At 36.4% G+C, this 15,732-nt stretch overlaps 1 protein-coding gene across 6 annotated transcripts in view; it reads left to right on the top strand.

Moving 5' to 3' along the window:
* Dennd5b (DENN domain containing 5B) overlaps window positions 1-15,732 on the top strand; it is a 156,547-nt gene that overhangs the window by 93,402 nt on the left and 47,413 nt on the right. For all 6 annotated transcript variants that reach the window (XM_074083011.1, XM_020178139.2, XM_020178137.2 and 3 more), the window contains 4 exons: window positions 2,454-2,990; window positions 5,494-5,725; window positions 10,217-10,367; window positions 14,570-14,663. In XM_074083011.1, coding sequence (XP_073939112.1) covers window positions 2,454-2,990; window positions 5,494-5,725; window positions 10,217-10,367; window positions 14,570-14,663 — 1,014 coding nt within the window. The remainder of the gene's footprint in view (window positions 1-2,453; window positions 2,991-5,493; window positions 5,726-10,216; window positions 10,368-14,569; window positions 14,664-15,732) is intronic.

The following is a 15,732-nucleotide window of genomic DNA, read 5'->3' on the forward strand; positions in this document are numbered from 1 at the left end:
CAAATAATGTTTATGTAGAATACAATGGGAAACATCAAGATAAATAAAAGGTGATTTCAGGTTTAAAAAAATGACAAATGTCAATAACAGCTTAAGAAATAGTAAAAATGAACTAAGGAGATCAGAATGCCTTTTAGGTAGGACCATAGGAGGGCTTACTCACAGAAGAGAAAGTTAAGCTTACTTCTTTGTTTTCTTACTTTTGAGGTAATTCATGTTGATCTTTTTTTTTTTTTTTTTCCTTCTGATGCTGGGGATTGAATCCAAGGCCTTGTGCTGCACATGCAGTAAGTGGTCTGCCACTGAACTATATTTGCAGTTCTTGTGTTGTTTTTAATTGGAAGTAATTGCATATCATGAAAGCTTGTGATTAGTGTTTGAACAGTAGAAATAAAGTTCCCAAACAGTGTCAGATTAAGGTGTTTACATATATTTTTTAACATGTGTGCAATACTTGAGGTTTCTGATAGAAGTTTTAAATTTAATGGTGTTAAAAGAAAGGAATCAACTGAACCAGAACTTCTATTGTGTAGGCCTTGGTTTGTTTTTGGGAAAGGCCTTTTTGGTTTTCTTCAGTGAGTTTCATAACACAACTTTGTATTCCCTATTTCTCCCTTGTGTTAATCAGATCCCCTTTGAGCCCTTTTGTGCAGACATGGGAGGGTGTGAGAAGGTGAAGACAGATCAGTAGCTGCTGTGCGGGAACTCCCACCTGGTAATACACTTTCAGGTCAGCAGTGAATTCATGAGCGTAGCAGTTTTTTAAATGGGAGGAAGAGAGAGATAGAAAAGGGGTAGCAGGAAGACATCAATTCAAAAGATAGTATAAAATGAAAGTGGAGAGAGGTTGCTAGTTAACAGATTCATAAGTTATTGAATTTTTTTCTTCCATTTTTAAAGATAGCGAGTAATTTATTTGAATTGTGGTGACCTGTTTTCTCCCCTGTAAGCCTTTCAATGTATCCTGCCTTCTAGAGACTAAAGACGTATATATAAAGATGTGGCTTTAAAGAAAGCTGTTTGCAGTGCTACTGTTTTCAGCAAAATGTGACATTTCAGCTCTTTATTTAAAGGAGATTACTGACATTGGAGATGAGAAAAAAATGAAGAAAAACAAAACAAAACTTCTGCCTCAGACTGTTTGCAGATATACATCTGGAGCAGATGCCAGGAAGTCACATATCTTCCTGGGCCTCAGTTTCTTCACCTGCAAAATTTTATTAGAGGGCTAATTTTAAAGCTTATACCAGGCTCTAGGAATCATTGATTATCTGGTTTTGAATAGGGGGAAATTTGGATTTTTATTTAATTTAATTTGAAACTTCAGTGTACTTCTTGCTTATTGTGATCTTAGATGAAGAGCAAGGATTAAAAAAGAAAAACAAAGACCCAAATGTTTGCTTCCCCTTTCACCTTACCTTGCCATTCAGGATCACAGTACACTATGAATTCTGTCCTTGGTTATGGGGGTAAAGAGGGGAAAGAAGGGAAACACAGGAGTGAAGCTTCCCATTGTGTTTGCTTGTCCCACGCCATGTTGTGTGTCCACTGCTAATGTAATTGGAATCAATTTTACTTGACGAGCTACACCTTTGGTGCCTATGTTCACTCCACCTCCACCCCAGGAGCTTAGTCTTCTTTTTCTCTGAGAATCTTAGATTCTGATTAAGAGGGTCCAAACCAGTAAAGGTAAAATAGTGTTTAGAGTCTACCACTATCTTTTGAGTCAACTCTTACTTATTCAAGGGTTAATCATTTGTGGTTACATGAGCATTTGCCTCCACCACCTCCTTCTGCCCCTGCTTTTTTGTTTAATGACTTCTGAGGTGGTTTGAGGTTTACCTGATTTGGTGCATGCAAAGTGAAAATTTGTGGAGTTTCTGTGAATTGGATTGCGCTTTGCCATTTGGGGGTACTCCGGCTCTAATAGCTTAACGGTTATTGTCAATTCTAAGTTACAGATATTGTTACAGCAATGGGATGGCAAAGAATGAGGTCCATTTGTAAGATCCTGTGGGTCTGGGCACCTTTACCTACTCAGGAATGTTAGAGATGCATGTCAAGTTGTAACAAATTGCTGAGACCCAGAAAAAATTATTTGTAAATATTCAATATGGGATAACAATCTTCACATAAGGAAAAAACTGACAAAAGAGTTTCCTTTTAAAGGATAAAAAATTCTGAATCTCAAGGGATGGGGTTGTATTGCTCAGAGGTAGAGCATGTGCTTAGTATGTTTAAGGCTTTGGGGTGAGAAAAAAGAATTTAAAAGGAAACAAATGCAGCATAACCTATGTTGTTTTGTCGTTTCTTTTTTTAATAATGGCTCAAGTGGTAGAGCACCTGCCTATCAAGTACAAGGGCCCGAGTTCAAACCCTAGTACCACCAATAAGAAAAATAGAACATAAAATTCCTTTACTTTAAACCTTTGTCTTTCTTTTTTCTCTTTCAGGCTAATTTGTGCTTTGTGGATATTGACAATCATTTTATTGAGTTGCCTGAAGAATTTCCACAGTTCCCAAATAAAGTAGATTTTATCCAGGAGCTCTCCGAAGTTCTTCTTCAATTTGGGATTCCTCCTGAGGGTAGGCTACATTGCAGTGAGAGTGCCACCAAACTGAAGAATCTGGTTCTCAAAGATTTGGTCAATGACAAAAAGAATGGCAATGTCTCCACCAACAACATCAGCATGTATGAGTTACTGAAAGGCAATGAAACCATAGCCCGTCTCCAGGCTCTGGCCAAGCGGACTGGTGTGACTGTGGGAAAAATGGACTTCTCATCTTCTCTGGGTGAAAAAGAAAAGAATTTAAAACTGCAGTTTGAAGAGGCAGAACTAAGGGACTACCAGCTCAACGTACAACTGCGAGAGGTCTTTGCTAACCGCTTTACACAGATGTTTGCAGATTATGAAGCATTTGTTATTCAGACTGCCCAGGACATGGAATCCTGGCTGACCAACCGGGAGCAGATGCAGAACTTTGACAAAGTAAAAAGAACCACGCTCTTCTTTTTTATGGTTCTTAGTAGCCAACAGTACAATCTCATTGTTTTTATACACAGAGTTTTCTTCTCTTCTGTCTTATTAAGAACTTCCCTTTACCAACCAGTATTTTAGACTTGGTACGATAATGTCACAAGAAAGCAAATCAGCTAATTCATAAGGCTGGTCATTGGATTATATATTAAATTGCTATAATCTCACATTTAAATTTTCTATACTTTGACAACTCTTAAATTACAGAAACTTAAATTTCACAGGTTTTCTAACCTTGTCATGGTTTTATTTTATGATCAAGTCTAGTAAAATGAAGCCTGTCCCTTTTCTAAGAAAGACTTACTCTTATATTTAGTCTTCATCCTATGATGAGGTCACAAATTGTCCATATAAATATAGCCAATAGTTTAGTTTCAGAAGACAATTTTTATCTCATTCCAGGATCAAAAAAGAGTAAGTAACTTAGGTTGTGTAACTTTTAGTCTAAGACTGTTCCTAAGATTTTGGAAAAGGAAGGCAAAAAATGACAACAGCTTTTGGTTGTCCTGCTGAAACTTCTTTCTAGGGTTTACTGTATCCTTTTGACGTGTATTCTTCACATATCCCCTAGAGTTTTTTTTCCCAGACAAAAGCACTTAGCCATGTGCATTAACTGTTTTTAGGTCACCAGGGTACAGTTCAGTCCCCTGCCTGTGTGATTATATAATGCCACTGTTAGAATGAATCATTGCTTTCACTAAGTGGCATCTTTGTGTTATGAAAGACCTCCCAAAGGGGCTAATACATGCAAAGAAGATAATATACAATCTTGGAGCATCTGCCAATAAGTATAACTAAAAATTTGTGTGAAGACGGGTACATAAAAGATTATTTTCTGATTTCATCAGGTATTTTTCTAATGGAGGATAGTATATGATGTATATACTTTATGTTTGGTCAAACTTCTTTCATAATGAGAAACCTTCACCTCAAATATAGTCCTACTCTTGGGTCCCTTTCTCATTAGCTTAACTTTTTATACTTTTTCTGTCCAGCTTGGAATTAATTGGTGTGCATTCATGATTTATCCTTGGGGCAATTCAATTCAAATATCAAATCCTGGCCTTTTTTCCTTCTTAAATATTATGTAATTTCAGACTAGAAATGGAATTATTCTTATGTGACCCTTAGGAAAATAAAAGGTTCATGTTGGATTCCAGAAAGCTTGTAACCATCTTGTCACTAGGAACATATGCAGGGCATATGGCCCTGTAAGCCAAATTTTGTTGACCGTAAATCTTGTAGTCCATGAGAGTCTGAGCATCAGACGCCAGATATTTGGCCCGTTTTATTTTTATAGGCTACTTGAATCACAGAAAGTAAAACTGATGTTTATCTGTATACCTTTTGAGAAGGTGAACCAATTTCTAGAAACTACTGTTAAATCTTACTCTGGTTGTTTCTGTTTACAAAGGTACATCTGAATTATGGGGACACTTAAATTGAATAAGTGTATTTCTGTAAGAAGTTTTAAAAAAATGCTTCTGAAATTACAGAATGAAAAAATAAATATGCTAGAAAGAAGCTGATGAGTGTTAAGAAATGTAACTTTATGTCAGAACTTATCCTTCTATCTTTCTTCTTCACACGGCATCTACTCAAAAGAATAAAAATTAAGGTCAACCCAGTGACTGAAATGGTAATTCACTTGTAAATTTTAGCTAGTCCCAAACTGAGACTAGAAATCCTATACACATGGACCTGAAGAACAAGAGAAAAAAGTGAACACTTTGGATTAGAAACCAATTACAATTTATCAAGCCATTCGTGCATCAGACAAGCTAGTAAGAGGAAGGTACACCTTGTATATATTTTCTGAAGGCTTTCTTTGGTGATTTCTCAGTGGTTTTTTTAGTCATTAAGCTCCAGAATATTATGTCAGCACAGGTCTGAAAGAAGTTTGGTCTTGAATTAACAAAAAGAGTTGGCGCCTAGAAAAATGTACACTTGACAATGGAAGAATTTCACCCATAAACACAAATTCCATGTAGTCATGTTTTAAGTTATTGTTAATGTATATATCATTATTGTATCAGATGTTGGTTGATTGCACTGCCTGATGGCTGGGAGGTGCGTTGAATAGACAAGGAACCCTCTCCGTGGGGAGAGGGATAAGAACTTAATAGTAAATGAAGTGGATGACTGACAAGCATATAGCAATTTACCCACCGTCTGTCATTAGTAATGCCCTCTTGGGTGCATAATGATCATCAGGATTAGAATATTAATCACTTTTGAAAGATTGGACCAGTACTAAGGACCTAAGTGACCTAAAATTTATAATTTAGAAGAAAGAAGAGTCATTTTTCTTAGGTTTTTTGAACTTTAGGTGTCAGTTTTATGTGCTATTAGATTTAAAAAAAAAAAAGTCTTAACAAGAGATCATTTTCAGGTTTATGATGTAATACAGAGATGACCTCGCTGTAGTAACAGCTTGCTCATTATCTCATTGCAGGCTTCTTTCCTGTCTGACCAACCAGAGCCTTACCTGCCATTTCTTTCACGCTTCATTGAAACCCAGATGTTTGCCACCTTCATTGATAATAAAATTATGTCTCAGTGGGAAGAAAAAGATCCTTTGCTTCGGGTCTTTGATTCTCGAGTTGAGAAGATAAGACTATATAATGTCAGGGCACCTACCTTGCGGACATCTATATATCAGAAATGCAACACTTTAAAAGAAGCAGGTACATTTACTATCTTTTAAATTAAAATCCACAGTCATTTCTTTTTAATATGTTGGCCTTATATAGTACAAAATTAATTTTCACTTTTAGACTTCCTGGCTAATGTTAGTACTCTATCAAGTAGTGATTTCTGTAGTTTTCTTTGTGTTCATGTGAGTCCCCATCCCTACTTGACATTATTCTTCCCTTGGTCAAAAGAGGAAAGGCAACAAAAATTGAAGTATAAATAGAAGATTGCTATGATTTCTTTTTCTTTTTGTTCACAACACTGGGGTTTAAACTCAGAGCCTCATGCTTGCTAGGCAAGTGCTCTACCACTTGACCTACTCTGCTAACCTGAGTCTTGCATTTTTGCCCAGGACTAGCTTTGGACTGTGGTCTTTCCACATAATGCCTCCTGCATGATTGGGATTACAGACATGAAACACCTTGCCCAGCTTATTGGTTGAGATGTGGTCTCTAACTTTTTGCCGGGCCGGCCTTGAGCCATGATCTTCCTGATCTCCATCCCCTCAAGTAGCTGAGATTATGGGTGTGAGCCTTCATGCCCAGTGATTACTTACTGTCTTTATTGCCTGAATAGAAAATGTTAATATCTGCCTTGCTACTGATGTTGCCTCTTTACCTCTTACCCCTTTTCTCTTTATTCAAGAAAAAAACTTAAAATAGGAAATCTGAAGCTGCACATGGTGGTTCATGCCTGTAATCCCAGCACTTGGGAGACTGAGCAGGAGGGCTCTATAGCAAGACCTTGTCTCAAATAAAAATAAAATAAAAAACAAAATAAATCTGAGGTGGTATTTTATTTTCATAACTAAAACTAAGGCAATGAATTTGCTTTAGCAAAATGGATTTGCTAAATTATATAAGTTCATTTCTTAAAGTTAAATTTCTGAATTTTTTTATGGTACTGGGGATCAAACCCAGGGCCTCATGTGTAACCATGAGTTATATTCCCCAGCCCAGATTTTCAAATTCTTGAATTTAAATTAGAGGTTTTCCCAACCCTGACTCCAGTTTTTCCCTCAATCCAAAAACTGTGGAGTCTTGGCCAGTTTTGTCTGTCAGTGTAATACAGTTCATTAAATAAGTAATCATGTTCATAGGCAATGTTTACTACATATCTGTTACATGCTACTCATTATGGCAAGTGTGTTACATGTGTTTTTGCATTTGATTTTAACAATGGGATATAGTCCCAATTACTTTTTTTGGGTTTATCGTTGTTCTCATTTTGCAGTTGAGAAAACTGAAAAGTTAAGAAATTTGTCTTTGGTTGTACAGGTTGTTATTGCTAAAGCCACTGTTTTGAGTCCGGGATAACCAATTCTAGCACTTCCAGCCTTAATCTTTTGTTTCAGTTGATTAAAAAATAATCAGATTACTAGTCCACATCATTTTATGCATTTATGCCTGGTTCCTAGCCCATTCTTTGCTCTGCATTTGGTTGCTTGCCTTTCCCACTTTGCTTAGTCACAGAAATAGTGATGCTCTGGCATTAGCTTATTAAGGAAAGTATTGATTGTCTTCTGTGTAGCAATAGAAGTCTCTGAAACATTACCCTGTCGTGTTCCCATGCATGACAGATGCTTGGAACCCTTCAGGAAGTGGCAGTTACCTCTTGTGTTTCTAGAAACTGAGATAGAATGAATGAAATCATCTCTGCTTATTCAGAGAATATTATGACCTCAGTGCTATGAAAGACATGAATAATATTAATGCCTTATTGAGCAAATTTATTCCTCTCTTCCTGACAGAATTTATGTGCTTCTAAAGAGTCTTTCCAATTAAAATAAATTTTCTTGCAGCCCCTCAGACAGTTTGATACTCCCACTGTCATCACAGAAATTATGTAAAACTCTTTTGAAAGGTTGGAAACTCTTTTGAAACCATTATAGATTTAACATATATTGAAAATGAGATTAGACTAAGACAGTAGCCTCCTGGGAATTTATCAAAGATTTTTTTTTTAATTAAAAAGACAGCTGACTGACTACTACCCTTCACAAATTATGCAGTTATTTCTTTTATCAGGTAAAGTTAGCCTCTTCCAAGCCCCCCAAAAAAACAGAGATTGGGGTGCTGTTGACATTAGATTTTTTATCTAATTTTTCTTAGCACAAATTAATTGTACAAAGGGGTTTCAATGTGATATTTACAACATGCATATAATGTGCTTGGATCAAATTCACACCATCAATACTATTTTTTTGAGCCCCTTCCTTCTTTCCCCCATGGGATTTTTATTGGGTATTGGGTTTTGTCTATGGGTGTGTGTGTGTGTGTGTGTGTGTGTGTGTGTGTGCGCGCGCACGCTAACCAAACAGAATTTTGTTTTGCAGGTGAACTTCTTAGGTACAGGCTATTTGCTGTTGGTATTGTGGCATCAGACCTCATAATTCCTGTTCAGAAAGACAAGAAATGGATAGTAATACAGTTTTCTTTTTCCTTATCCATGACCAAAAATCAGTATTGTCACAAACTCTTGAAAGTCTAACAAAAGAACTCTGACCTCTTATAGCAGGCATTTGATCATTTCTGAATGTTCAGTATTCACTGTTGATACAGTCTCTAAAAAGTAACGTTGGCTTATGCTCCCTGTAGCAGTTTTAAATATAAACCCTAGAGTAATTCATTATGAATCATGATTTTTGTTTCTTAAAAAGTTCCCAAGTGAAAGAGAACAGTAGCCAGTGGATTTCTTTGTCATTTAAAATCAAATGGAAAAACTGAAGCATCTTTTCCTTTTGTGTAAACAGAAGCACTCATTGGCAGAGATGCAATTTTGTAGTACTTCACAGACATAAAATTGATGGACTTCTGAGAATTTCACACTATGAAACTAGGCGTTAAGTTGTCTTAAACTATCCATTAATTATGTTTTACAAATATTAGGAAGCATAGAGAGTATAAATAGGATTATGGCGGATCAGGGGGCATTGTTGAAAATTAAATGTCATTTCACATGAAAACATGGGATCCTTTTGCCCAGCATAGAACATATAGACTATGTTTCAAGAGAAGTTACAAATTATGCATGAAAATATAATGAAATTTTCTGGGTGCTGGTGGCTCACACCTCTAATCCTAGCTACTTGGAGGCTGAGATTGGGAGGATTATGGTTCTAGGTAGAGCACAGCAGGTAGTTCCTGAAATAAGACTAGAGTTGTGGCTCTGGCGGTAGAGTACAAGCATGAAGCCCTGATTTAAAACCTCAGTCTCATCCAAAAAAAAAAAAAAAAAAAGTAAAATAAAATAGTGAAATTCAAGATTTTGCATAAATTAATATGTTATGAGTTAAAATTAGGGGAACTTAAAGCATATCTGTAACATTTTGAAGTTTAAGTCATGGAGAACAGCAGTAACTTCCATACAACCTCCCTTAGTTCCACATCAAACACAAACAGCTGGCTTGTATGGGGCCATTCTATGATGGGATATCAAATGGCATTAAGTGTAATGTTTTGATAAGAGTGGAGGTAGTCATGGACACATTTCTCCCCCAAAAGCTTTAGAATATGTCTGGGAACTAACTAGCAGGACTCAGTCTACTGGCAATGAAAAGGAGCAAAATAAATGGATTCTATTAACTGCAAAGTTACCTTCTTACTTCTTGTAAGACACATCTCCACAGTTTCCACAAGGTATTCTATAATTACTGCTCACTATCCCTTCTTAGTAATCTCTAGGCAAACGATTGAAGACCTAGTGGTGCTTCTCAAATACGTATTTTTTTCTTGAAAATTCAGTGTGTAAAGCTACTTAAAACTAAGGGTTGTTTTGCCAGAGAAATAACTTTATTGGGTCTTTACGACAACCTCCAACACTCCCAAATTTAAGGTGTTTTAAAATAGAAATGTTGAGTAATTCTTACCTTTTGACTTAGATCTATTTTATTTTTCAAAAGGCCAGTTTCTTATCCTCTGGACATTTTTTTTATTTGATTTCTTTCCATTACCCTCTTGTTCTAATTAACACGCCTAAATGACAGCTACTAATGAGAATGTAATTGTTGCTGAAGTGTGGTATAAACTTCACACAGTTCCTTGTTTGTACAGATGGAGAACCAGGAATATTTAATGGGTCTTTGTCCAAAGAAATAAAGTAATTAGGCTACTGTACTTGTTTCTTGCTTCTCTTTACGTTATCTTTCAGCTCAGAAAATTTGCCATGATTTTCTTTAATGTTCTACTTAGAACCATATTTTTGTTAAGGTTGTAGAATTTTCCACTTAAGGAAAACTGTTTCACTACTAACTGATAGATTTTTCAACCCTGCTGCCCTGCAGAAAATATGAAAATTAATCATTCAATATTTACTTAAAATTAAGCTTCTTCTACTTACATTATACTGATTTCTGGAGAGCCTTTGTAAAACTATTTCAGAGTATAAGGATAATTGAGTTTTTTGTACATGCATATGTGGAAGAAGCATTATTTTTGAAGGCTTAGCAATGAATGTCTCTAATGTGTTATAAATTTAATTTATAGCCCAATCAATTGAGCAAAGACTGATGAAAATGGATCACACCGCAATCCACCCACATCTGCTTGATATGAAAATTGGTCAAGGCAAATATGAGCAAGGGTTCTTTCCAAAGTTACAATCCGATGTCTTGGCATCAGGACCAACCAATAACAAGTAAGCACATTCTTCACTTCACTTGAGTAAGTTGCTAAAGGCATGAATGAAGGATGGGATAGTCTGCAGCTCTAGCCAGGCAATTTGTAACCATTAAACAGCTTAGCTATCTGATTACTTTTTTCAAAGCCACACTGATCTATTTGAAATATGGATTGACACTTTATATATGAGCACTTAACTTTTAATTCTGCCATGTAAAAAAATTCAAAGACTAGAGTTTTGTTTTTCTTTCCAAAGGAGAGTTGCACTTGGGAGTACTCACATTTGTTTTTCTTTTTATTTTATTTTTGAGTTAGCATACTTTTATAATACAAAGGGGTTTCATTGTGATTAATCCATACGTGCATACAGTGTACTTTGAACTAGTTCACTCCCTTCATTATATTTCCATCCCCCTGCAAAAAAAAAAAAACCTACATTTTTGGTGGTTGTTTGTTGTTGTTTTCTCTGCAATGCTGGGGATTGAACTCAGGGCCTTGTGCTTTCTAAGCAGGCATTCCTCCACTTGAGCCACACCTCCAGTCTGTTTTTTTTTTTTTTTAATTTTCTTGCAGTCCTGGGAATGAAACCCATGGCCATGTTTTAAATGACTCTTCTAATAATCTAATGGAATTTAAAAAGTTGTACTTTTACCATCTGTATTATTTTCCTGGGGCTGCCATAACAAAGTACCACAAACTTGGTAGCTTTTAAAACACAAAAATTATTCTCTCAGAATCTAGAAGCTAAGAATCTGAAATCAAGTTGTGTCGGCAAGGTCATTGTTCTTCCCCAGGTCTTTGGGGGATGATCTTTTCTTTTCTCTTCCAACTTCTGGTAACCCTAGTAGCTCCTTGATAATAATAGCATAATTCACACTTTTCTATCATGTGTGACCCTGGGTTCAGTCTCCAGTACCCTTTTCTCATGACCATCTTCTTTCTGTGTCTATGTCCACATTTCCCCTCTCTTATAAGAACACTATAGTTATATTGGATTGGGGCCCACCCTAATGACCTCATCTTAATTTGATTACATCTGCAAAGGCCTGATCCCCAGCACCACCCAAAAAAAAGAATGGAAAACAATTATACTGTTTGACTTGAAGGGAAATCTTGATTTTTAAGTGACTACTAGTGTTAAGTGAGTAATAAGTTGTTTAGGAGGAGAAAGGAAGCAAAGGCAAGTATTAATAGAGAATATGATCTAAGTTGGAAAGAGCAAGCTTTCAATTGGAAATTAGCAATTCTAGAATTTACTTTACTCTTAACCACTAGCCAGCTTGGGAACCTTGGGCACCGCTCTAACCTACAGCACCTGCAATCTCCTTATTAAAGAGGCTTAGAGAAGGAAAGTGTAAAGGAGCCAGGCAGTGGCAAAAAAATGGAATAGAAGACTGAAGTGTAAGACTGAATACCCACAATTAAGTGAACTGCACTGAGCCGTCTGAATTTTCAGAAGGAAAGTAGAGAATCAGTGAGAGAATAAAAAAGAAGTGTAATTGTCTCTTGACCAAAATGGCCCTAAGAAATATGACTCTCTTGAAAGATGGCTTGAAAGTATGATGTTCCTTCCTAGATAATCTGTTAAGCTATATTGTAGAATTCTCGGTATGGTGTCTATTTCCCAAGATGCTTTCCATAGTTCTCTTTACTGGGATAAAAAGGACAACGTAGTAAATTATCTTTGTAATATGTGTTGTTAACTGTTGGTTTAATAAATTGTGTGGTGTAAGGTATTTCTGGGAATATGTGTGTGTGTGCATGTGTGTGTGTATCCTTGTATTCAAGTACATAGTGCTAATATCTTATTTTTAATAGCCTAAAAGAAATGACAACCTTACATTTTCCTAGCTGACTAAAGATGTTTGTTCAAATTTATTTCTGAAATAATCAGAATGATTAATTCAGTTAGGTCCATATCTGGGAAAGTAACCATGATGGCACATCAAAGGAGGGCTGTGAGAATCAGCTTAGGTTGGGTCTTTTCTGTCTTAAGGATTTAATCAGTAGCCACCGCTGTTAAAATGTTAGTCTCACTAACTTGCTTCCCATATGCTTGCTTCATGGACTCTGCTTAACCTGATAAAAGTTTCTATTAAGAACAAAGGGTTGTTATCCTCAGCTGGACAAAATTCCACTAGATGCCCTGGTTCTGGAGCTGAAAATCTAAAACAGTTATGCTTCCTTGAACTTTTAAACTTCTTTGTTTTTAAGGCTCCCTCCAATGTCTTCTTTCCATTTAGCCAACCATGATGTAAACTGTGAACCCAAAACCTGCCCAATTCAGGGGAGACAGCATTGCATTAGAGATAAAACCTGAGTGGACTTCTGCAAAAGTAAATTTTGCCTTGGCTGTTGACTTCTGAGTAGTGTGTCTCTCTCTCGTGATACCCCAATATCTTAAGGATATTTCTAATAGGGAAAAGGTATATATGAACTAAGGGAAGCAGTTATAGTGTTATATATTGCTGCTTTTGTTTTTTATTTACAATCTTTCCAGTAAAAAGAATTGTGGATTTTTAGCAAGAAACTATATCTGATTTAGCTCTTTGAATAGGCTTCCTCCATTTTAATGAGAATACTCATAGAAGATGATTTATTAGAAAGGTGACACAGTTGTGTATTTGGAATGAAATCTCCTTTTGGAGCTAGAGATGTAGCTTAGTAGTAGAGTACTTGCCTAGCATTGGTGAGACCCTGAGTTCAATCCCCAGCAAAATTAAAAAAATAAAGAACCATCCTACAGTTAATACAAGTGTTTACAAAGTTGTACTTTAATGTGGTACTTATAAGATAGAAGCAAGTAACTTGAGATCTGAACATTTCACATTGCTTACTTTGTTTTGCATTGTTTCCCCTGTTAGTGGCTAGCTGTCCCTTCTTAAATAAACATGAAATTTAGGGGTACATGCCTGTAATTCTAGCACTCAGGAGGCTGAGGGGAGGATTATAAGCTTGAGGCCAGCCTGTACTACACAGCAAGACCTTGTCTCTTAAAAAAAACCAAATAAAGCAGGAAAGGAAGGTAGGGAGTGCTTAAGAAGGGAGGATTTTAATTTCAAAATCTTATAGCCATATTTTTTTTGCTTTTACCCTTACGTGTAATTTCAAGGTTTCCCAATTACACTTAGCCTTAAGCATTACATTTTCAGGTAAATTACAGTTTGGGAGAGAAAAGATGACAGAATGAATTGCAGGGTAGAGAGATTTGTAACTATAAATGGTTGATCAACTGTTAGAGAGAATTTAACATACTGTATCTAAGAAAGAAGCAAATAAGCAGTCTTTTCATATTTCTGCCAACATGATCATCTTTGGTAAAATTATGCTCAGTAAGCAAGGTTCAGTCATTCAAGGAATAAATTAATTACTTAAGACCAGTGATATGGACTCCATAGTAATTTTCTTAAGCTGTGCTCATTTCACTGTTTTGAAAACAAATGTAAATAGGGTATTTTGTCCCACAAATCATATAGTGAGAGCTAGTTATATAAGTTAATCTTTGTCGTTTTCTTTTCCTAACACCTCTTCTAATACAGGAAAGAATGTTTTTCTACTTTTGCCTGCCAAGGGGGTTGTTCTGCTGTTTACATTTTGTTTCCTTATAAATTCATTAGCTGCTGTTTATATTCTTTTTCATATTTTTCTGTTTATTTGGCCCACCCTGTCCATTAACCCTAGTTTCTTTAATCCCTGAACAAATTTTATTCTCTTAACTGACCTTTTTTGTCACAGGCCTTCATGTCACAGACATCCACCGTATTTATTGTATAAGCTCATCAGCTATTTATGTGGTTTAGTTGTTCAAGAATAAGTTTTAGGAGTTAGGTTTTGTGTTACACTCATCAGGTGAGTGATGGTATCTGCGAGTAAAATGAAAAGTTGGCCATAGACTCTGAGGGGGACTAGCTCAAATAATGTCTGACTCGTTATTATGTACAAATATATCTAACTTTTTCTACTCTAACCACAGTTTTAAAAAAAATACTGATCGTGGTGATGGTTGCACATTATCTGTGAATATAATGAAATATATTGGGTTATGTACTTTGGTGAATTATATGGTATTTTCATTATATTTTAATAAAGCCATTATTTCTTTTTAGAAGAACTGAGTGTTGAACAGCTTATTCCTTCTATTTTAAAAATGAACACCACCTGTTTTTATTTGGTTGGTTGTCTTAATCTACACCCTCTTGGGTGTGGTTATTTTTGCAGTCGCTGGGTGAGTCGGAGTGCCACCACACAGCGCAGGAAAGAACGCCTTCGCCAGCATTCTGAGCACATTGGCCTGGACAACGACTTGAGGGAGGTATGTGGGTGCCTGCCTGAGATACCATGTTGCAACAGCCAGGAGCTAGGCCTACTCAGCCAGCAGGTGTCATTGTGCAGGTCCTCTCATATTCTTTTAAAAAATGGTTCAGTTATATTTTTAAACATTAAGACTTTTGTACGGACTTGTGGCAGAAAACAACTTTTTTTCCATTTTTGTAAGTTCAATACATCCCAATTAGGGCTCTAAAACAAGTCTTTCTGTGTACTACATCAAGTAAGGGTAAATTTGGGACCAGTAGATCTCCTATTGGGAGAAACCTTTCCAAGAAACATAGAGGGGTCTAAGTTACAAGTATAATTTAAACTTAGTAAATAATGAGCTACTTACTATGCTTTGCCCTGGGCTGGTTGACACCATTTTCAGGAAGTTTATGAGCTATTTTTTTTTTAAAGATCAATGTGCTTCATTTGTATGCTTTAAAAATAAACCCATAATTATACATTTGAATAGTTATAAGTAAGTTTTGGTTATTTTGTGATAAAAAAAATGCAATAAGAAACACTGTTCACTATTTTCTAACCTGAAATGTGTAGAAATAAAACAGAAAACATCATTCTAAACATCTGTCACTTTCGTTAGTGTGTTCATACCTATATGACTTTAAACACTGTTCAGAACTGCATCCCTTGCAGTGCATTTCTTTTGCCACTATTTTCTTCTCCCTCCCTTCTGCCATGATTTTATCATATGCATGCTTGTATTGCTTCTCTCGCTCTTTCTCTCTCTCTTCCCCCTCCCTCCCTCCCTCTCTCCCTCTCTCCTTCTCTCCATCTCTCCCTCTCTCCCCCTCTCTCCCCTTTTCTTTTTTGCTTTTCTGTCTTTGGCACTTCTCCATCCTCTTAGCCTTCCGGGGAACTTCTGGTCTGTCAGAACTCCATGGCATTCTGGGAGTGGGATCAGGGGCCACCTCCTCCTGCACGGCTTCCTAAAAAGTCCTTCTCTGAGTGCTGCCTGGTATGTCCTTTGCCTTGAGAGCGTGTCACCAGATGTTCCCCAGTCTCATCTTTGGTGTGGTTTGAATGATACACATGTGTGAGTGCAGACA

The sequence above is a fragment of the Castor canadensis genome, chromosome 8 (assembly GCF_047511655.1).
Source record: "Castor canadensis chromosome 8, mCasCan1.hap1v2, whole genome shotgun sequence".
In the NCBI taxonomy this organism is placed as follows: domain Eukaryota; kingdom Metazoa; phylum Chordata; class Mammalia; order Rodentia; family Castoridae; genus Castor; species Castor canadensis.